The sequence below is a fragment of the Elephas maximus genome, chromosome 11, assembly GCF_024166365.1.
Source record: "Elephas maximus indicus isolate mEleMax1 chromosome 11, mEleMax1 primary haplotype, whole genome shotgun sequence".
NCBI lineage: Eukaryota > Metazoa > Chordata > Mammalia > Proboscidea > Elephantidae > Elephas > Elephas maximus.
The window spans coordinates 99,999,283-100,021,945 of NC_064829.1; the positions used below are offsets into that span (position 1 = coordinate 99,999,283).

The following is a 22,663-nucleotide window of genomic DNA, read 5'->3' on the forward strand; positions in this document are numbered from 1 at the left end:
ACAAATTGAGTGACCACTCAATGGCAATGGGTTTGGAGCCCTGGTGGTGGAAGTGGTTAAATGTTTGGGTGCTAGTCAAAAGGTTGGCAGTTCAAATCCATCAGCTGCTCCTTGGAAATCCTATGGGACAGTTCTACTTTGTCCTATAGGGTCTCTGTGGGTCGGGATTGACTCCACCGCAGTGGGTTTGGTTTTTTTTCACATTTTGTCAGCCCTTTTGAAGAGTTCTTGGCTGAATCTCACCTGAATCCCTCTTGATACAGCAGAAGAAGAGAGTTGTTTTCTCCTTTGAGGGAAGGGGCTGCCTCCCTTGGCTCCCGGCCTTTTTTGGACCACCCTGACAAAAGGAAATAGATAAAAATACATTTCCCATGAGGCCTCGGGGCCAAGAAAACTGGAGGTAGTCGAACAGGGCGCCCCGAGTCCTGCTGGGGTTGTAGTTCGCTCAGTTCCAGTCGTTCCGACGTCTCCTACCCCGCCTGCCCTGGAAAGGGGCAGGGCCGAGCCTCGAGGGCAGTGCTTTCCTTTGTGGACGTGGCGTGGGGCTCCTGTGCCCCGCCCGGCGCTCCTTGGCCCCGCCTCTCAGGGCCCTAACACGCGCTCATTGGCCGGGGGCGGGGCCTCCGCTCGGCCAGAGGCGGGGCCAGGCTGGAGTGAAGCCAAGCTGGGCATCTTTTGGGGAACACTGAGCGGTGCGTAGAGAGCGAAGCCTGGCTACGTAACGGGGTAAAGGGGTCCGAGGGGTGCCCAGGGAGGGCGGCTTGGGGTGGCTCGGGTCGAAGATCAGCGTCCCGATTGGAAGCGATCCTAGGGAAGTCAGCCTGATCTCTCCCCGTCCACGGCCCCGCCCTCTTTTTGCGTGGGATGTGCGCCACGTCTTACCCTGGAGCCCCTTTACTTGTGGGTCTGGGAACCCTATGGACGCCCTCAGAAGATGAGGTTCCCATGCTGGTTTTACCTCCGCGAACCCTGCCTCCTTTCACCCATACCCAGACCTTCCCGAGGCCAAAACTTTGCCGCCTGCCCTGTCATACCCTCTCACCCCTCAAATCCTGTCCTCTTCCCTCTGACCCCGATCGCTGGCCTCCGCCCCTCTGCAGGGACTGACAATGTGGCGACGGTCATTTCTGCTGCTACTGTTGCTGCTGGGGCCTGGGGCCCAAGGGAAGCCGTCTCCCGACTCAGGCCCTCATGGCCAGGGGAGAGTGCACCAGGCGGCCCCCCTAAGCGAGGCCCCTCATGACGACGCCCACGGCAACTTTCAGTACGACCATGAGGCTTTCTTGGGACGAGAAGTAGCCAAGGAATTCGACCAGCTCAGCCCTGAGGAAAGCCAGGCTCGCCTGGGGTAGGAGTGATATGGCGATGGGAGTGGGGTGCAGTGGTGGGGGTGGGGTGACAGAGAGATTGGAGCATTGGTGCAAAGACAGAGGCAGGGGACCGGTAAGGAAAGATGGAGGAGACCTTGGTTCTTGTTGAGAATCCACTAACGAAATCCTACCTCCCCTCCTCAGGCAAAACAAAACTAAGTAAAAATTGAGGCCTCAAGATACAACCTTTGAAAGCAGGAAGGTCTGAATTCAGCTCCTGTCCCCTCAGTCACTTTTTGTTCCTTTTCCTCAGACACCTCCCCTCTCTGAGCCTCAGCTTCCTGCTCCGTAAATGGGTCACCAGGATTCCTTGGCATGGGGCTGATGTGAAAAATAACAAGATTCGTCATGTAAAGAGGACAGCCAGAGCAGGAAAAGGGCTGAGCCATGAGTCCCAGGGTAAACTGGGCTAAAAGGGGTCTCCCCACGAACCTGAGAGATCCTGTGCACCCCGGTATGGGGAGACAGAGCCAGAGAGGGCCTGGGGGCAGTAGGCAATGCAAAGCCCCCTCTCTATGGTGTCCCACTACCGCTCATGCATCCCATGAAGGTCTATTGAGCGCCTGCTGTGTGCCAGGCCTTGCACAGGTGCGGAAGTTCCAGCAGTGAACTAGTCTGGCAAAAATTCCAGCCCTCATGCGGTTTGCATTGTAGAGGCCGAGACAGAACAATACGTATAAATACATCAGTGCATTAGAGAAAAAGGGCAAAGAAGTGAAGTGGAGAGGGGGGAAATTGCAGTTTTAAACAGGGTGTTCAGAGGAGGCCTCAATGACAAGGTAATAATTGAGCCATGTGGGTGCCTGGGGGAATAGCATTCCAGGCAGAGAGAATGGTATGTGCAAAGGCTTTGAGGCAGGAGTGGGCCTGGCACGGTTGAGGAATAGGAAGGCTAGTGTGACTGGAACAGAGTGATCAAAGGGGAGAGGAGGGAGGTAAGGAGCATAACAGAGAGAACTAGATCATGCAGGGTCACCTGAGTGCACAGGGCACCATAGGAAGGTTCTGAGCAGAGGAGGGAGGTGGTCTGATTTAGGCAGGCTGGGGAGCAAGGAGAGGCAGAGAGATCAGTGAGAAAACAGCTGCAATAGTCCAGGTGGGAGAGAAGAGATGATGGTGTATAGACCAGACTGGGGACAGTCGGGGGCGGTGACCAGATCTCTGCACCCCACTGGTTGGAAGACTGTGCCTGAATGCGGTCAGGGGAGGAAGGGTAGTGAGAGTTATCCTATCACATTGATCACATTTAGCCAGGGATTACTGCAGTGCCAGCCACCGTTCTAAGTGCTTTACATAGGTTAACTCATTTAATCCCCACATGGGGTGGATACCATTATCTATTCCCATTTCGCAGAGGGGGGAACCAAGGCACAGAGAGATTAAGTGACTTGCCCAAGGTCACACAACTAGCAAGTAGAGGCGGTGGGATCTGAACCTAGAATGCCTGGCTGTGGAGCCCACGCTCTTAACCATAGCTCCAACCTCAGAGAAGGGAGTGAGTCCTGGGGACAGGGCCAGCCCCCGAGTGACCCAGGCAGAGACAGACTGGTGTGGGAGGAGAGCGGCGACCGGGCGGGAGCAGGGAGAGCGGGGCTGTCTTGGATGAGACCTGGGGACTGGACAACAGGGGCTCCGTGTGGGGTGTGTTAGCGTCTGCGCGACGGCTGGACCGTGGCAAGGTGCGGCCAGGGAAGAGAAGCGGGGCTCCGAAGCTGACAGGTGCGGGTTGAGAAAGAGGGGGCGTGAGGGGGGGCCTGGAGGGGTTTGATCGGCCCGGGGAGCTGCACAGGAGTATGCCGGATCCTAGAGAGGGCTTGGGAGAGGAGGGGCTCGCTGGTCCAAGGGCAGGCGGGCTAGAGCGGGAAGCCGAGAGGGGAAAGGGGCTGGGCGGGGCGTGGGGCGGGGCTGGGGGAGGAGAGCGCTGAGACTGGCAGAGCCGGGGAGGGGGCGGGGCCGTGGCAGTCGGGGCCGAGCCAGTCGTGGGACTTGTGTCCCGCTCCCTGTCCCACCCCAACTCAATCAAGCTTAAGGTGGATGGAGCACGTGCTGGGTCGAAGGATGGGGCCGGAGTGGAGGGTGCGGCCCCGGATTGACGTCTGTCCTCCCCCACGACCCCTGCGTTTGGTATCGTCCATAGGCAGGAAAGGCGTAGTTTGCCGTGGGGGCGGAGCCTAGATGGAGGGCACTCGGTCCGGAGGTGGGCGCGGTCCCGAGATTAACACGTGTCCCTCTCCAGTCTGCCGACGGAGCGTGGACCGTCTTTTCAGCCCTATACAGGGGTGTGTGGGAGTGGGGGCGTGGCTCGACGGGAGGAGCGGGGCCTAAATGGGATTGGGTGGGGCCTGGGTCTGACCTGTGCCCCACCCCTGGCTCGCAGACGGATCGTGGACCGCATGGACCGTGCGGGGGACGGGGACGGCTGGGTGTCTCTGGCTGAGCTCCGCGCGTGGATCGCGCACACGCAGCAGCGGCACATACGGGACTCGGTGAGCGCGGCCTGGGACACATATGACACGGATCGCGACGGACGTGTGGGCTGGGAGGAGCTCCGCAACGCCACCTATGGTCACTATGCGCCCGGTGGGTGGCAAGACCTCGACTCCTGCTCCCTCCACACACACCACTGACCCTGACCTTTTTCATTCCCTCATCCTGCGTACTAGAATCCATGACCTTTTGACCTCTGACCCCAAACCAGGGTATCCCCCTGAAACCTTCAACCCATGATGTCTGGTCTCTCACTCTGGCATCCACGACCTGTGACGCTGTGACTGGGGGACTTCATATCTTTGACCAGAAACACCTAACTTTCATACCCTGTCATCCTGGTCTCTGACGTCTGTGACCCCTCCTCCTGAGAAACCCAAAGCCATTTTCCCTGTCCCCGACTCTTTTCGGTCCCTCTTCTCTGTCCCCGGAGCCCTGGTGGTGTAGTGGTTAAGAGATCAGCTGCTGACCAAAAGGTCGGCAGTTTGAATCCACCAGACGCTCTTTGGAAACTCTATGGAGCAGTTCCACTCTGTACTATAGGGTTGCTCATTATGAGTAGGAAGCTACTCTACCGCAAAGGGTTTGGTTTTTGGTTATGGTTTCTCTGTCCCCACAGCCTCAGTCCTGGCGCCACACAGGCTTTGTCCCCTCCATCCTAGACCGTTGTCCCAGGCTCTACCTGGCTTCTTGGCCTCTAGTCTCCCCCTCCAGCCCATCCCCACACTGCCCCAGATGGTTCTTTCTACACCTGAGCTGATCCTGGCCCTCCCCAGTACACAGCCCTCCCATGGCTCCCCAGCACCCCCAGGAGAGAGTTCCTTCTCTGCACTTCCTATCCCAGCCAAGTCGATCTCCAAGGATTTCCCTCAACTCACCAAGCTCTTCAAATACCCACACTCCACACATGCCCTTCCTCAACTTTCTGTCAGGCAAACAGAGTCAGTATAAGCTATTGTGCTAAACTGACTTTGAAGCCCAACTTAATTAAAGTCCACTGTTACTGACCTTGGACAAGTTTATTTTCTCTTTCTGGGGGTCAGTTTTCTTTCATAAAGTGAGGATAAACGAAAGAACCCACTTTACCTGCTTTTAATGAGAATTCAATGAGATATTGTAGGCAAAGTGCTTGGCATATAATAAGTTCTCAATATAAGTTAGGTAACTTATGTATAGGAGTCCCTGGGTGATACAAATGGTTAACATGCTCAGGTGCTAATGGAAAGGTTAGAGATTCAAGTCCACCCAGAGGCACCTCAGAAGAATGGCCTGGTAATCTCCTTCCAGAAAATCAGCCATTGAGACCCCTGTGGAGCACAGTTCTACTCTGACACATATGGGGTAACCAGGAGCCGGGACAACTTGACAGCAACTGGTATAATACACATAAAACCCATTATGGCTGAGTCGATTTCAACTCATAGCGACCCTATGGGACAGAGTAGAACTGCCCCATAGGGTTTCCAAGGCTGTAATCTTTACAGGAGCAGATCACGAGAACTTTCTCCCACAGGGCAGCTGCTGGGTTTGTACTGCCAACCTTTCACTTAGCAGCCAAGTGCTTGACCACTGTGCCACTGGGGTTTCTCATAATACACATAAAAAAAAAAAAAAACCAAACCTAACCCCCTGCCATCTAGTCGATTCCGACTCATAGTGATCCTGTAGGACAGAGTAGAGCTGCCTGATAGAGCTTCCAAGGAGCGCCTGGAGGATTTGAACTGCTGACCCCTTGCTTAGCAGCCGAAGCACTCAACCACTACCCGTCAGGGTTTCCATAATACACATATATGTACATTATTTATATGTATATTAATTATTATGAATTCTGTGGAAGTCTCCTGCCCTGACCCCCTTATTTGCACCCCTTTGTCCTTTCTCAGCCTGCCCACTATTACCTTCATTAAGGCTCATCTCACTGAGGCCCCTCCTTCCTCAGGTGAAGAATTTCACGATGTGGAAGATGCAGAGACATACAAGAAGATGTTGGCCCGGGACGAACGGCGTTTCCAGGCAGCTGACCAGGATAAGGATTCGGTGGCCACTCGGGAGGAGCTGACAGCCTTCCTGCACCCCGAGGAGTTCCCTCACATGCGGGACATCGTCATCACTGTGAGTGAGGGCCCAAGAAGCCCGACTCCCTACCTCCAGCCTCCTCTCAGGTCTCTGATCCAGGTCCAACCTTCCAGTGCTTACCTTGGGGGATCCAATCAGCTGCCTTCCAGAACCTTCCCTGGGGAACCCAGGCCCCAAACACACACCAAATGGAGGGCAGTATCTCTCATGTCCACTTCCTGACCCCCAGTGTCTAATCGCTCCTCGTCCATTCTCCTGTCTCCCTCCCTGCACTCACATTTGGGACCCAGGCCCCCAACCCACCCTTAGAAAACTCTACCCTGAAGAAGTGCCTCAAAAAAAAAAAAAAAACCATTGCCGTCAAGTTGATTCCAACTCACTGCCATCCTGTAGGACAAGGTAGAACTGCCCCATAGAGTTTCCGAGACCGTAATCTTTACCAAAGCAGACTGCTACATCTTCCTTCTTCAGGTTCCAACCACTGACCTTTTGATTAGCAGCTGAGCTCTTAACCATTGCACCACCAGGGCTCCTTCAGAAGTGCCTCCAACGCCTGCCCCCCATGGCCACCTCAGAACTAGGTTCCCTGAGAGAACCCCACAGCTGCCCTATGAGCCAGGGGCATGGACCCCCAGTCCCAATGCCTCTTTCTCCCCAGGAAACAATGGAGGACCTGGACAAGAACAAAGATGGCTACGTCCAAGTGGAGGAGTACATTGGTGAGTGGGACCCAGTTCCCTCCCCCAGGATGCCCATCTTCCTCGAGCTGGGTGGCAGCCCCATGTATAACACCCTATCTTATTTCCTAGTGCTGCTGCATCATAAATACCACAGGTGGGCGGCTTTCAAGAACAGAAATGTCTTGTGTCACAGTTCTGAAGGCTAGAAGTCCAAATCAGGATTTCACCTGTTTCCTTCTGTGGTTCTCTGGGCCTCTCTCTTGGTGGTGGTGTCTGCCGGTGATCCTTGCCGTTTCTTGGATTGTAGACCATCTTCACATGGTGTCTCTTTCCGTGTGTGTGTGTGTGTGTGTCTATTCTGATCTTTTTATAATTCAGAAATAATTAGGTTTAGGATCCACCCTACACTGGTATGACCTCAACTGACTGATTAAATTACACTAGATTGTACTTTAAAACCCTGACTCATAGCGACCCTATAGGACAGCGTAGAAATGCCCCACAGGGTTTCCAAGGAGCTCCTGGTGGATTCCAACTGCCAGCTTTCTGGTTAGCAGCTGAACTGTTAACCACTGTGCCACCAGAATTTCCAGATTGTACTATAGGAGGTGATTAAATTACATTATGTTACATTAGATGTGAGGTCATTACATTACATTCTGGAAGCTGATGGTATTACATCACATTAGATGTGATACAAATCATTACATTGTAGAAGGTGATTACATTACATCGTGGAAAGTATCTGCTTGCCCATGGCCAACTGATCAAATCACAGGTAACTTTCCATGACAGCAGCTCCACTAGTGTTTGGCCAACAGTGGGAGCCACACCCTAGCCAAATTGACACATAAATTAGCCATTAGACAGCAGTGGCCCTCTAAAGTGGGGGAAGGGGCACTGCTTGGGCTCATACATCTCCCAAACAGTTAATGAGCACCTTCTGTGTGCCAGGTACTGTTCTAGGCCATGAGGAGACAGATGTGAACCAGACAAAGTTCCCTGCCCTCATGGAGGAGATAGACCAGGGGCAAGATCAATCCACCACATATATAGTATGCCAGATGGGGTAAGGTGCTATAGAGGAAAATACAGCAGGACATCAGAAGGGATGCAGGAGGTCTCCCTCACAAAATGACATGGAGGTAGAGACCGAGATGAAGTGAGGGGGCAACAACCTGGGGGAACCTGGGGAGAGGCAGTCCAGGTAGAGGGAACAGCCAGTGCCGAGGCCCTGAGGCAGGACTCTGCCTGGCGAGTCTGAGCAACAGCGAGGAGGCCAGTGTGGCTGGAGCCCTGGGAGCGAGGGGGAGTGTGGCAAAGAGGGAACAAGGTCATTGAGGGCCATGGTAAGGACTTGGCTTCTACTTTAGCCCACTGGCTCTCAACTCCACCCCACTGGAACAGTTGACAATATTTATCCTTTTGTGTCTGACTTTTTTCACTTAGCATGTTTTCAAGGTTCATCCATGTCATGATATATATCAGGACTTTATTTCCCTTTATGGCTAAGTAGTATTCCACTGTATGAATAGACCACATTTTGTTGATCCATTCATCTCTTGGTGGACATGTGGGTTGTTTCCACCTTTTGGCTATTGTGAATAGTGCTGCAATGAACATTGGGGTGCAAGTATCTGTTTGAGTCCCTGCTTTCAAATCTTTTGGGTGTATACCTATGAGTGGAATTTCTGGGTCATGTGGTAGTTCTAAGGAGCTCTGGTGGCACCGTGATTAAGCACTCAGTTGCTAACCTAAAGGTTGGTGGTTCAAACTCACCCTATGGCTCCATGGGAGAAAGACCTGGCAATCTGCTCCTGTAAAGATTACCGCCAAGAAAACCCTATGGGGCAGTTCTACTCTGTCACATGGGGTCGCTATGATTGGAATCAACTCCATAGCCCCCAACAACAATATGGTAGTTCTATGTTTAATTTTTTGAAAAACTGCCAAACTCTTCCTCAGTGGCTGCTCCATTTTACAGTCTCACCAGCACCAGCAGTGGATCAAATAATCTTAAAGGGGGTTGTGGGGGTGAGAAGGTGCTGTTCTAATTACAGCTTTATCCTGTTATCTGGCCAGAAAAAAATCTTCACTCATACGTCTTCATATTAAGAGTTTACTGTGTGATGCCATATACCCACTCATTCAAGGTCATTGAAAAGACAGCCTGTAAGTGGTTTTGTTATTAATCCCAATTCAACAGAAGAGGAAACTGACGCTATATAAGGGGAGTGAGTTGCCCCAGGGCACTGGGCCTGGAAGCACCAGAATCAGGCCTGAACCCTGGGTCTGGGTGGTCAGTACCCGCCCTGACCTTGCCCCTCTCCCACCCCCAGCGGACCTGTACTCAGAGGAGCCCGGGAAGGAAGAGCCTGCCTGGGTGCAGACGGAGCGGGAGCAGTTCCGTGATTTCCGAGATCTGAACAAGGACGGTCGCCTGGACAGCAGCGAGGTGGGCCACTGGGTGCTGCCGCCTGCCCAGGATCAGCCACTCGTGGAGGCCAACCACCTGCTGCATGAAAGCGACACAGACAAGGTGTGCGGACAGGGCCAGTGTCCTTGGGATGGGGGAAACCCAGTGTGCAGAAATAAGCAAGATCTGGGCCTGTTTGTTCGGACAAAGAGAGAGGGACTGAGATGCAGAGAGGAGGTCTGAGACCCAGAGAGAGGGGGACAGACATCCAGAGAGAGGGAAGCAGAGACCCAGAGAGAGAGGGAGACAGAGGCCCAGGGAGAGGGGGAGACAGAGACCCAGGGAGAGAAGGAGACAGAGACCCAGGGAGAGGGGGCTTGGAGATCTGGTGGACCAACTAAGATTGAGGGAGGGGCCTCATTCTAAAGACCCCATGTAGCCAGCTGATTTCTGACCCTCCCGCAGGACGGCCGTCTGAGCAAGGCCGAGATCCTGGGTAACTGGAACATGTTCGTGGGCAGCCAGGCCACCAACTACGGTGAGGACCTCACGCGTCACCATGACGAGCTCTGAGCGCCAGGTGCCCACTGCAGCCTCGAGGCCCCTCAGCCATGGCCATGCCCCTCAGGCATGACCACACCCCATTCACTCTAACCACGCCCCTCTGTGGCCACGCCCCTCCGAGTTGTCTAGTCCCTTCCGCAGGTCCTGGAGGACATGGACGCAGCCCAGGCGCTCCCCCGCCGAGTCATCTCTCTGAGACACCCTTCACCCCCGCCACCAGGGGCTCCCAAAGACTCGAGGGCAGTCTCCACCCATTTCTCACTGGCAGAATCGCCCAGCCGAGACCCAGGAACCCTCACCCCAAAAGCTCAGCCTCCAAGAACCTCCACTCCCCCCATGACCCACCAGCTCCAAATCCACCTGGACTGAGAAACACCCCCCGACCTCCCTCGGCCCAGCACCGTCCCAGGACGCCTGTCCTCTGCCAGGGAGGCAATAAAATCCAGTGCTGGGCTGCGTCTGTGTCTGTGTCTCTGAGCAGGGAGGGGGGTCTTGGGAGGAATTGGGGGCCGGAATAGGAGAGTGCTCAGAGTTGTGGGGATGTGAGCCAAAGGAAGGGTCAGGGCATTTGAAGAAGGGGGCTGCGTGTTGGCAGGGGTCGAGGGTGTTCTGGGGAAGAAAAATTAAAAGTACAACCTAGGCCCAGACTAGACCTTGAACAAGCCAAACAAAAAGCCCTGCCCTTGTGGAGCTTGGGGAAACAAAGACACATTTACAAAAAATATCATGCCACAGAGTGAAAGACAGAGGCAGTGCCACGGGGTAAGTGACGGTGAGGTTCTGAAAGCTGAGTGGTCATGAACGGACACTCTGGTAAACGGAGCCAGGGAGTGAGCCAGGGGAGGTATGGGGAAGAGTAGTCCAGGCAGAGGGAACAGCAAGTGCAAAGGCCCTGGAGCAGGACTGAGTCCAGTGTGTCTCTGAAACAGCGAGGAGGCCGGTGTGGCTGGGATCCAGTGAGTAACAGAAGGAACAGGAGGTGAGGGCAGAGGGAACAGGGGTAGATCTTACTGGGCCTTGTGGGCAGGCCATATTGGTCCCTGTTTGGTGGGACAAGACAGGCAAAGAGAGAGGGACAAAAACCCAGACAAAAGGAGACAGAGACCCAGAGATAGAGGGTATCTTAGTCATCTAGTACTGCTGTAACAGAAATACCACAAGTGGATGGCTTTCACAAAGAGCAGTTTATTCTCTCACAGTCTAGTAGGCTGGAAGTCTGTATTCAGGGCACCAGCTCCAGGGATCAGGAACCCCAGGTCCAAAGGATGCGCCTTGCTCCTGGCACTGCTTTCTTGATGGTATGGAGTCCCCTGTCTCTCTGCTAGCTTCTCTCTTTTGTATCTCAAAAGAGATTGGCTTAACACACTATCTAATCTTGTAGATCTCATCAATATGATAGCTGATAATCCATCTCATTAGTACCATAGTGATACGATTTACAACACATAGGAAAATCACATCAGATGACAAAATGGTAGACAATCAGACATACAATACTGGGACTCATGACCTAGCCAAGTTGACAGGTATTTTCTGGGGACACAAATCAAACCATGAGAGACGGGGGCAGAGATCCCGATAAAGAGGGGAACAAAGGCCCAGATTTGGCTTCTCTTGGCTTTGACTGTTTCTCAGACTTGCCTTGTTTCTGATGACCTTGACGGCTTTGAGGAGTACGGGTCAGATATTTTGTAGGATATCCCTCAATTGAGATTTGTCTGGTGTTTCCTCATGATTAGATTGGGGTTATGGGATTTGGGCAGGAAGACCACGACGGCAAAGTGCTATTCCCATCACACCCTTTCAAGGGTACATTCTATTAACATGACTTATCACTGTTGATGTTGACCTTGGTCACCTGAAGGAGGTAGCGTTTGTCAGGTTTCTCCACTGTAAAGCGACTCTTTTCCTCCCCGTCCATACGGGACTTTTTGGGAGGAAGTCTGCCATGCACAGCTCATGTTCAGGAGTGAGGAGTATTCTTGAGGATAGAGCATCTCCATGAATTATTTGGAATTCTTCTGCATAGGAGATTTGTCTATTCTCAGCCATTTATTTTTTCAATCATTCATTTATCATCAGTATGTGGACATTTATTTTCTACTCTGGGTTATAAACCACCACTATTTAATTTTGTTGCTCATATTATTGCAGCTTTGAGGGCCCTCTTAGTTGGCTCCAGACATAGCCCTCTCATTGTATTTTCTAAGCACTACCTTACTTTCTGGAAACCCTGGTAGCATAGTGGTTAAGTGCTACGGCTGCTAACCAAGAGGTCAGCAGTTCGAATCTACCAGGCGCTCCTTGGAAACTCTATCAGGCAATTCTACTCTGTCGTATAGGGTCGCTATGAGTCAGAATCAATTCGACGGCAGTGGGTTTGGTCTTGGGGTACCTTACTTTCTAAGGAAACCCTGATGGCGCAGTGGTTAAGAGTTTGGCTGTTAATCAAAAGATCGGCAGTTCAAATCCACCAGGCACTCCTTGGAAACCCTATGGGGCAGTTCTACTCCGTCCTTTAGGGCTGCTATGAGTCGGAATCTACTCAATGGAAACAGGTTTGCTTTTTTTTCTTTACTTTCTAAGGAGCCCTGGTGGCACAGCGGTTAAGCATTCAGCTGCTAACTGAAAGGCTGGCAGTTCAAACCCACCCAGTGGCTCTGTGAGAGAAAGACCTGGCGATCTGCTTCCATAAAGATTAGCCCAGGAAACCCTATGGGGCAGTTCTATGCTGTCACATGGGTCTCTATGAGTCAGAATCGACTCGATGGCATACAACAACACTACCTTACTTTCTAAGGAACCCTGGAGGCGCAACGGTTAAGAACTTGGCTGCTAACTGAAAGGCTGGCAGTTTGAACCCACCCAGCAGCTCCATGGTTGAAAGACCTAGCAATCAGCTCCCATAAAGATTACAGTTGAGAAAGCCATATAGGGCAGTTCTGCTCTGTCACGTGGGGTCTCTATATGCCAGAATCAACTCAATGGCACCTAAAGACAACCTTACTTTCTACTCTGCACTGAAGAACAAATTTCAGAGTCTGTTCTGACATCCAGTTTGGTCCTTTCCTCCCTCCCGTCTTTTGAATGACTGTTCACTTTCTTCATGTGTTATGTGCTGCTAACATTCCTGTTTGTTCCCTCTGGTTGTCGTTCCTGTTCTTCTTTTCCCGCTTTTTTTCGGGGGGGGGGGTGGATACGTCTGTTAATTGTATATTTTTTTAATTCCATGTTAACTTCTATTTTGGCCTTGTAAACTATACCTTTTTGTATCACTTATTTAGTGCTTGCCTTAAGAATCGTAAGGAGCCCTGGTGGCGCAGTGGTTAAGCGTTCATCTGCTAACCAAAAGGTGAGTGGGTCAAACCCACAAGCCACTCCAAGGGAGAAAGATGTGGCAGTCTGCTTCCATAAAGATGACAGCCTTGGGAAACCCTATGGGGCGGTTCTACTCTGTCCTATAGGGTCTCTGTGAGTCACAATTGACTTGATGGCAATGGGTTTGGTTTTCAGTTTGCTCTACGAATTATAAGATACCTCCTAAACATTTCACATTCTGTTGAGAGTTAGTAATTTCCCACTTCAAGTAAGATGTAGAAATCTTGCAACTTTTTGAGTTCACTGAACAATACCCCTCCCCCAAGTTCTTCATGCTATAGCTGTCATGTTATTGTGGGGTTTATAATGTATAGAGATGTTAAAATGTTGGCTTTAAACAGTCAAATGTGGGTTTTTTTTTTTTTTTAGTTAAGAGGAAGAGAAAAAAATCTCTTACACATGTATTTACTATTTCCTGTAGGCCTCGTTTTTTTCCTGGAGACCTGAAATTTCAGCCAGTTTCATTTCCTTTCAGCCTGAAAAACTAATATCTTAGCATTTCTTGCTGTCAACTAATTCACTTAGCTTTCTTTTTTTTTCTTTTGAAAATGTCTTACTTTTTCCTTCATCCCCAAAGGATATTTTTATTGGCTATAGAATTCTGGTTTTTGTTTTGTTTTTAAATAGTATTTTATTGTGTTTAAGGTGAAAGTTTGCAGAGCAAATCAGTTTCCCAGTTAACAATTTCTACAAGCACTTTTTTTTTATTGTGCTTTAAGTGAAAGTTTACAATAGTCAGTTTCTGATACAAAAACTTATAAACATATCGTTATGTAAACCTAGCTGCTCTCCCTATAATGTGACAGCACACTCCTCTCCACCCTATATTTTCTATCTACACAAGCACTGCTTGGTGACATCATTTATTATGGTCATGATGTGTTTATGTCCCCCACATTCAATGCCACCTTTCCTACACCAAAAATAACAAGTGTCTACTATCATGAGAGTGCTTCCTCTCTCCCCTCCTACCCATCTTTGGTAATCACCAATGACCCTTGTTCTCTGTATGTGTATATATATATATATATATATATGTATGTATATATATGTATATGTATGTATATGTATATATATTCTTGTCTTCTAAAAGTGTGGTCATACAATATTTGTCTTTTTGTGATAGACTTACTTCACTCAGCATAATGTCCTCCAAATTCATCCACGTTATAAGATGTTTTGAGAACTCACCATTATTCTTTATGGCTGCGTAGTATTCCATTGTATGTATGTACCACATTTTGTTTATCCATTCATCTGTTCGTGGGCACTTAAATTGTTTCCATCTTTTTGCTATTGTAAATAATGTTTTAATGAACATAGATGTGTGGGTTGATTTTTTTTTTTCCAGCACTGTAAAGATGTTACTACACTCTCTTCTTGCTTCCATAGTTTCTGATGAGAATTCAGTAATCATTCAGATCTCTTGTAGAAAATGAGATATTTTCCTCTGGTTGCCTTTAAGACTTTTCCTTTATCATTAGTGTTCAACAGTTCGATTACAAAGTACTAGATGTACTAATCCTACTTGGTATACACTGAGCTTCTATGATTTGCAGGTTGATGACTTTCACTAAATTTCTGAAATTTCCATCATTATTTCTTCTAATATTTTTTCTTCCTCATGCTTTCTTTTTGCTTTACAGGACTCCAATTATTCCAATATAATATTGTCCCTCAAGTCCCTAAAGACTTTAAAAAGCAAAATCTTTTTCTGTACTAGAAAAGTAAGAGCCATCAAACAATATCTTTTTCTGTACTAGAAAAATAAGAGCCGTCACACGAATAGACACGCATATCCAGGTTCACTGCAGTATTATGTACAATAGCAAATAGATGGAAACAACCCAAGTGCCCATCAGCAGATGAATGGATAAACAAATTATGGTACATACACATAATGGAATGCTATGCAACAATAAAGAGCAATGATGAATCTAGAAAACATCTCACAACATGGATGAATCTGGAGGGCATTATGCTGAGTGAAATAGTCACAAAAGGACAAATACTGTATGAGACCACTATTATAAAACTCAAGAAAAAGTTTACACACAGAAAAAAAACAATCTTTGATGTTTATGAGGGAGGGGAGGGGTGGGAAGGGAAAATCACTAACTAGATAGTAGATAAGTGGTAACTTTGTAAAGGGAAAGACAGTGCACAGTATAGAGTATAGGGGAAGTCAGCACAATTTGACCAAGGCAAAGTCACAGAAGCTTCATAGACATATCCAAACACCCTGAGGGACTGAATTACTGGGCTTAGGGCTGGGGACCACGGTCTTGGGGGGACATCTAGGTCAATTGACATAACATAGTTAATAAAGAAAATGTTCTACATCAGACGTCTGGGGTCTTAAAAGCTTGAGAGCAACAATCTAAGACACATCTACTGGTCCCGTCCCAGAGCAAAGGAGAATGATGAAAACCAAAGACACAAGGAAAATATTAATCCAAAGGATTAATGGGCCACAAGTACCACAGTCTCTACCATCCTGAGCCCAAAACAACTAGATGGTGCCCAGCTACCATCCTCAACCTCTCTGACAGGGATCACAATAGAGGATCCTGGACAGGGTGGGAGAAAAATGTAGAACAAAATTCAAATTCACACACACATACAAAAGACCAGACTTACTGGTCTGACAGACACTACAGGAACCCCAAGACCATGGAACCCGGACACCCTTCTAACTCAGCACTGAAGGCATTCCTGAAGTTCACCTTTTAGCCAAAGATTAGACGGGTCTATAAAACAAACAATAACACATGTGAAGAATGTCCTTCTTAGCTGAGTCATGTTCACGAGATCAAATGGGCAACACCTGCCCAAAAGCAAAGACAAGAAGACAGGAAGGGAGAGGAAAACTAGACGAACAGAAATGGGGAAGTTGTGGTGAAGGGGAAAGTGATGACACATCTTTCTTCTGGTTAGTAGCCAAGTACTTAACCACTGCACCACCAGGGCTCCTTTGATAGGTATAGCTAGTTGTGTTTTTTTTTTTTTAATTTTTATTGTGCTTTGAGTGAAAGTTTACAAATCAAGTCAGTCTCTCACACAAAAACCCATATACACCTTGCTACATACTCCCAGTTCCTTTCCCCCTAACGAGACAGCCCGCTCTCTCCCTCCACTCTCTCTTTTCATGTCCATTTCGCCAGCTTCTAACCCCCTCTACCCTCTCATCTCCCCTCCAGACAGGAGATGCCAACATAGTCTCAAGTGTCCAGCTGATCCAAGAAGCTCACTCCTCACCAGCATCCCTCTCCAACCCACTGTCCAGTCCAATCCATGCCTGAAGAGTTGGCTTTGGGAATGGTTCCTATCCTGGGCCAACAGAAGGTCTGGGGGCCATGACCACGAGGGTCCTTCTAGTCTCTCTCAGACCATTAAGTCTGGTCTCTTTATGAGAATTTGAGGTCTGCATCCCACTGCTCTCCTGCTCCCTCAGGGGCTCTCTGTTGTGTTCCCTATCAGGGGAGTCATCGGTTGTAGCCAGGCACCATCTAGTTCTTCTGGTCTCAGGATGATGTAGTCACTGGTTTATGTGGCCCTTTCTCTTGGGCTCATAATTACCTTGTGTCCTTGATGTTCTTCATTCTCCTTTGCTCCAGGTGGTTGAGACCAATTGATGCATCTTAGATGGCTGCTTGAGGTATAGTTTTAAAACCTTATTTTCTACCATACACAAAAACTAATTACAAATGGATCAAAGACCTAAATACAAAACCAAAAGGTATAAAGATCACAGAAGAAAAAATAGGGTCAATGCTAGAGGTCCTAATACAACACATTAACAGGATACAAACCATCATTAACAATACACAAACACCAGAGGATAAGCTAGATAACTGGGATTTTCTAAAAATTAAACACTTATGCTCATCAAGACTTCACCAAAAGAGTAAAAAAAGAACCTACAGACTGGGAAAATTTTGGCTATGACAAACCCGACAAAGGTCTAATCTCTAAAATCTACAGGAAAATCCAACACCTCTACAAAAAAAAGAGAGATAACCCAATTAAAAAATGGGCAAAGGAAATGAACAGACACTTCGCCAAAGAAGACACTCAAGCAGCTAACAGACACATGAGGAGGTGCTCGCAATCACTAGCCATTATAGAAATGCAAATCTTAACCACAATGAGATACCATCTCTCCCCCCTACATGACTGGCATTAATCAAAAAACAAAAAGAAAGAAAATAACAAATGTTGGAGAGGCTGCAGGGAGATTGGAACTCTTACGCACTGCCGGTTGGAATGTAAAATGGTGCAACCATTTTGGAAAATGATATGGCACTTCTTTAAAAATCTAGAAACAGAAATACCATATGATCCAGCAATCCCACTCCTAGGAATATATCCTAGAGAAATAAGAGCCATCACACAAATGGACATATGCATACTCATGTTCACTGCAGCATTGATCACAATAGCAAAACGATGGAAACAACCTAGATGCCCATCAACAGATAAATGGATAAACAAACTATAGTACATATACTCAGTGGAGTACTACACAACAATTAAAAACAATGATGAATCTTCAAAGCATCTCACGACATGGATAAATTGGGAGGGCATTATGCTGAATGAAATAAGTCAACCACAAAAGGACAAACAGTGTATGAGACCACTATTACAAAAACTCATGAAATGATTTACACACAAAAACAAACAATCCTTGATGGTTACGAGGGAGGGGAGGGATGGGAGAGAAAAACACTAAATAGACAATAGATAAGTGCTAATTTGGTGAAGGGTAAGACAGTACACAATACTAGGGAAGCCAGCACAACTTGTCCAAGGCAAGGTCATGGAAGTTATATAGATACATCCAAACTCCCTGAGGGACCGAATTGCGGGGCTGAGGGCTGTGGGGACCGTGGTCTCGGGGAACTTCTAGCTCAACTGGCGTCATATAGCTTATAAAGAAAATGTTCTACATCTGAGGTCTTAAAAGCGTGTGAGCGGCCATCTAAGATACTCCACTGTTCTCACCCCATCTGGAGCAAGGGAGAATGGTGAACAGCAAAGACAAAAGGGAACAATTAGTCCAAAGGACTAATGGACCACAACTACCACAGCCTCCACCAGACTCAGTCGAGCACAACTAGATGGTGCCTGGTTATCACCACTGACTGCTCTGACAGGGATCACAATAGGGGGTCCTGGACAGAGCTGGAGAAAAATGTAGAACAAAATTCTAACTCACATGAAAAAAAAAAAAGACCAGACGTATTGGTCTGACAGAGACTGGAGAAACCCCTAGAATATGGTCCCAGACATCCTTATAGCTCAATAATAAAGTCACTCCTGAGGCTCACCCTTAGTCAAAGATTAAACAGGCCCATAAAACAAAACGAGACTAAAGGGCACACCAGCCCAGGGGCAAGGACGAGAAGGCATGAGGGGACAGGAAAGCTGGTAATGGGGAACTGGAACCAAGGTCAAGAAGGGGAGAATGCTGACATGTCGTGGGGTTGGCAACCAATGTCACAAAACAATACGTGTGTTAATTGTTTATGAGAAACTAGTTTGCTCTATAAACCTTTGTCTAAAGTACAATAAAAATAAATAGATAACCTCATTTTCTAATTCCAACATATGGGCATGTCAGCGTTGGTCTGAGTTGACTCTCTTTTCTCTTGAGAGTGGGTCTTATTTTCCTTGTTGTTTCTATATTGAGGTAGGAGAGAGATGTGGTAGCCTGCTTCTGTAAAGAAATACAGCTTTGGAAACCTTATAGGGCACTTCTATTGTGTCCTATAGGGTCGCTATGAGTCGGAACCCACTCAGTGGCAGTGGGTTTTGTTTGTTTTCTATAGTGAGTAATTTTAGATTGTATCTTAGATACCTTATAGAAACTCTGGAGTCTGTTATGTTCCTCTGAAGAGTACTATTTTTTTTTTCTAAGCCGTCATTAACTCGGCTGAATGCAAACCGTAATCTCTGTAAACTCTGTCTCTCCTGCGGAATTTGTAACTCAAATTTCAGTTTAATTATTTTATACTTGGCTGGGCTTCTTGGAGTCTACCCCATGCAAGCATGGTTTAAGGTCAGCTTTCTTGGCCATTGTATGTGAAATGAAGAAATCTTGCAGCTGTATAGGTACATTTAACTTATAAATTTAATACAAGATATTTAGGGAGCTCTGGTGAAACAGTGGTTAAAGTGCTCGACTGCTAACTGAACCCACCAGCCACTTCACAGGAGAAAGATGTGACCGCCTGCTTCCATAAAGATTTACAGTCTTGGAAACCTTGAAAACCCTACAGGGCCGTTCTACTCTGTCCTATAGGGTTGCTGACAGCAATGGGTTTTTTGGTTTACAAAATATTTAGGGTACCTGCTCTCTGGCTCCCTCTCTTCCAGAATTTACTTCCTCACTCTCCTGCTGCTGTGTTTGCCAAGAATCCTGTGTTCTGCTTCTTCAAGCTAGGAAGACTGTGGCTTTTCCCCTGGTGTCTTAGCTGCTCTTCATGGCGTAGATGAGAATCTGGCCACGGGCGAAAAGCTGTTAAAAAAGAAAAACTCACCAAGTGCCTCACCTTTTTGCCAAGGGCCAATTTCTTCCAGTTTCAGCCTGCTTTTGTCCTTTTCAGTAGCTTCAAGTAATTGTTTTATATCTTACCCAGAGTTTATAGTTAAGTGTGGTCGGGAATTTGAAGCCAAGTGTCTCCAAGTTTGATTTATGGCAATATACTGCCTCCTAGTGGGTTTTTTTTTTTTTTTTTTTTTAGTGGGTAGCTATCAGAATCGACTCCAAGGCAACGGCTTTGGTGGTTTTTTTTTTTTTTAGTGCCTGGAGGGAGGCCTGGTTGTGCAGTGGTTAACCGCTAGGCAGGTAACTGAAAGGTCTAAGGTTCAAACCCACCAGCTGCTTCACGAAAGAAAGATGTGCTAGTCTGTTTTTGTAAAGATTACAGCCTTGCCAACCTTATGGAGCAGTTCTACTCTGTCCTATAGGGTCACTATGAGTTGGAATCAAATCTACCGCAACAGGTTTTCAGTAAAACTGTAAATCTCTGGGAGCTGGATGTTCAAAAATGTTTTTTGGTGTTTTTATAAGGCAATACACAAACATAACAATTTGACTTGTACAGAACCACTTAAGACAGAAAGCTGCCCAGCAGCCTGCCCCCCTCAGTGCCTCTTCCCAGAATTTTACTTCTTTTAATCTTTGCCCATTTTATTTATTTTGAAATATTGCATCCCCGTGATTAGTGCTAGCTGATTTTCAGAAGTAGATTACCAGGCCTTTCTTCCTTGTCTGTCAGTCTGGAAGCTCCAATGAAAGCTGTTCAGCATCACAGCAACAGGCGAGCCTCCACTGACAGGTAGTATCTGTACTTGAGGTGCACTGGTGGGAATCCAGCCCAGGTCTCCCACGTGGAAGGGACGAATTCTACACTGAACCACCACTGTCCCTTTAGCTTCACTGTCGTTGTTAGGTGCCGTAGAGTTGATTCTGACTCATAGGCGCCATGTGACAGAGTAGAACTGCCCTATGGGTTTTCTAGGTTGTAATCTTTATGGGAGCAGATCACCAGGTCTCTTCTCCTGCGGAGCAGCTTGTGGGTTTGAACCACTGACCTTTCAGTTAGCAGCTGAGTGCTTAACCATTGGGTCACCACGGCTCCTTTAGCTTTAGTAGATACTGCCAAATTGTTTCCTCGGTTTACACTTGTCCCCTCCACGGCAGCAGGGCAGAGGAGCTCCAGTTTCTCCACATCCTCACCAACACAACAGAAGAAGCTTTTGAACTGCTTCGGCTTCTAGTTCTTCTGCTGGTGACTGCCCCAGCTCCTGATCGGCAGACGAAATTCCTGTGCTTGGGAGAACCAGCCCAGTGACACTTGGAGGGAAGCAGCCCGACGGAGCCTCTCACGATGTCAGCTCTTATTTTTTTCTTGATATAAAATTCACATAGAATTTGCCCTTTTCAAGTGTACAATTCAGTGGTTTTTAGTATATTCAAAAGGTTGTGCAACCATCACCATGATCAATTTTAGAATATTTTTATCACCCCGAAAAGAAACACCCACACTCCTTAGCTGTCAATCCCCATTTCTTCTCATTGTCGCCTCCCCCCACCCCAAGTCCTAAAAAACACGAATCTACTTTGAATCTATGGATTTGCCTGTTATGGACATTTCACATAAATGGGACCATACAATATATGGCCTTTCGTATCTGGCTTCTTTAACCCAGCATCACATTTCCAAAGCTGATCCAGGTTGTAGCATGTATCGGGGCTTCATTCCTTTTTACGGGTGAATAATATTCTATTGGATGGATACACCACATTTTATTTACTCACTCGTCGATGGATATTTGGGTTATTCCCACTTTGAGGCTGTTATGAATAATGTCGCTGAACATTCATGTACAAGTGTTTGTGTGGACATGTTTTCATTTTTCTTGGGTACATACCTAGCAGCGGAATTGCTGAGCTGTTTTTTTTAAAGAGAAATAACAATCTGCTTTTTCACATGAAATCTCCCCTGCTCCTTGCTTTTTTTTTCAAATAATATTTTATTGTGTTTTCCGTGAAACAGCAGTTTAGCTCCCCTTCAACAAATTCTACACAACTTGTTCAGTGACATTGGTTACATTCTTTACAATGCATGAACATTCTCATTGTATCTGTTCTGGTTCTTCCATTTCTATTAATCTAGTTTCCCTGACCCCTCACATTCTCATCTTTGTTTCAAAGTAACTTTTGGTTAGTTTCATATAAACCAAAACCAAACCAAACCTGTTGCTGTGGAGTTGATTCCAACTCACAGAGACCCTATAGGACAGAGTAGAACTGCCCCATATGGTTTCCAAGGGGCGCCTGGTTAGTAGCTGAACTTTTAACCACTGTGCCACCAGGCTTCCTTGGCTTCATATAGGTGATTTTTATAAAGAGACCAGTACTTACGGGTGATATTTTTTGAGCCAATTTGTTATTTAGCTAGAGGTGATCTCAGGGGTTAGTTTCAGGTCAAGATTTGAAGAGTATCTCAGGGCAATAGTCTTAGGGACTCCTCAAATGTCAACCAGTCCAGTAGGTCTGCTTTTTTTTTTTTTTTTTTTAGGAATTTGAGGTTCTGTTCTACATTTTTCTCCCATTCTGTTGGGGTCCATCTATTGTGGGCCTGATCAGAGCGGTCAGTAATGGTAGCTAGGCACCGTGTAGTTCTTCTGGTCTCAGGGTAGATTAGGTTGTGGTTTGTGTACACCATCTGTGCTGTAGGCTAGTTCCTTGAGTCTTTGTGCTCCTTGCTTTTTGCATTGTACAAATTTATTTTTAATTCCCAGACAGTGAAGTTCCCTCTTTTTGGTGTACAGTTCTGTGAATTTTGACAACTGCAATCTTTCAACCCACTAAAATCAAAAGACACAGGCCAGGAACTATCAGCCTTCCTCCAAATTCTCTATCACCACTGCCCCTTTGTAGTCAATCCCTCCCTCGAGCCTGGCAACCACAGATTTGATCTCCATCCCTACAGTTTTGTTTTTCCAAAATAAATCTCCCCATTTTAAAACCGTAACAAGAGATCCCCATTTTCCCAAGCGCTGCTTATGGGCCTCTTGCAGGCAGGGTCACCAGCGGGCACACTCACCCCAGATAAGCCCACTACACCCGTTTCTGGGCTGTAAACTTCAGACCAGCGTTTGGGAGCCTCCGCTCAGAC

General features: G+C 47.6%; 1 protein-coding gene across 3 annotated transcripts; it reads left to right on the forward strand.

Moving 5' to 3' along the window:
- Positions 1–601: 601 nt before the first annotated feature.
- RCN3 (reticulocalbin 3) lies at positions 602–10,041 on the forward strand. 3 transcript variants are annotated; one of them, XM_049901763.1, is made up of 7 exons: positions 602–692; positions 1,101–1,348; positions 3,748–3,950; positions 5,797–5,969; positions 6,592–6,652; positions 8,953–9,152; positions 9,495–10,041. In XM_049901763.1, exons 2-7 carry the CDS (start codon positions 1,110–1,112, stop codon positions 9,600–9,602), a joined length of 984 nt encoding a protein of 327 aa, XP_049757720.1. In that variant the 5' UTR covers positions 602–692; positions 1,101–1,109; the 3' UTR covers positions 9,603–10,041. The 3 variants fall into 3 exon arrangements, with proteins under 3 accessions (XP_049757720.1, XP_049757721.1, XP_049757722.1); XM_049901764.1 differs by having other exon boundaries at positions 679–726; XM_049901765.1 differs by lacking the exons at positions 602–692; positions 1,101–1,348 and adding an exon at positions 3,357–3,649.
- The last annotated feature ends 12,622 nt before the right edge of the window (positions 10,042–22,663 follow it).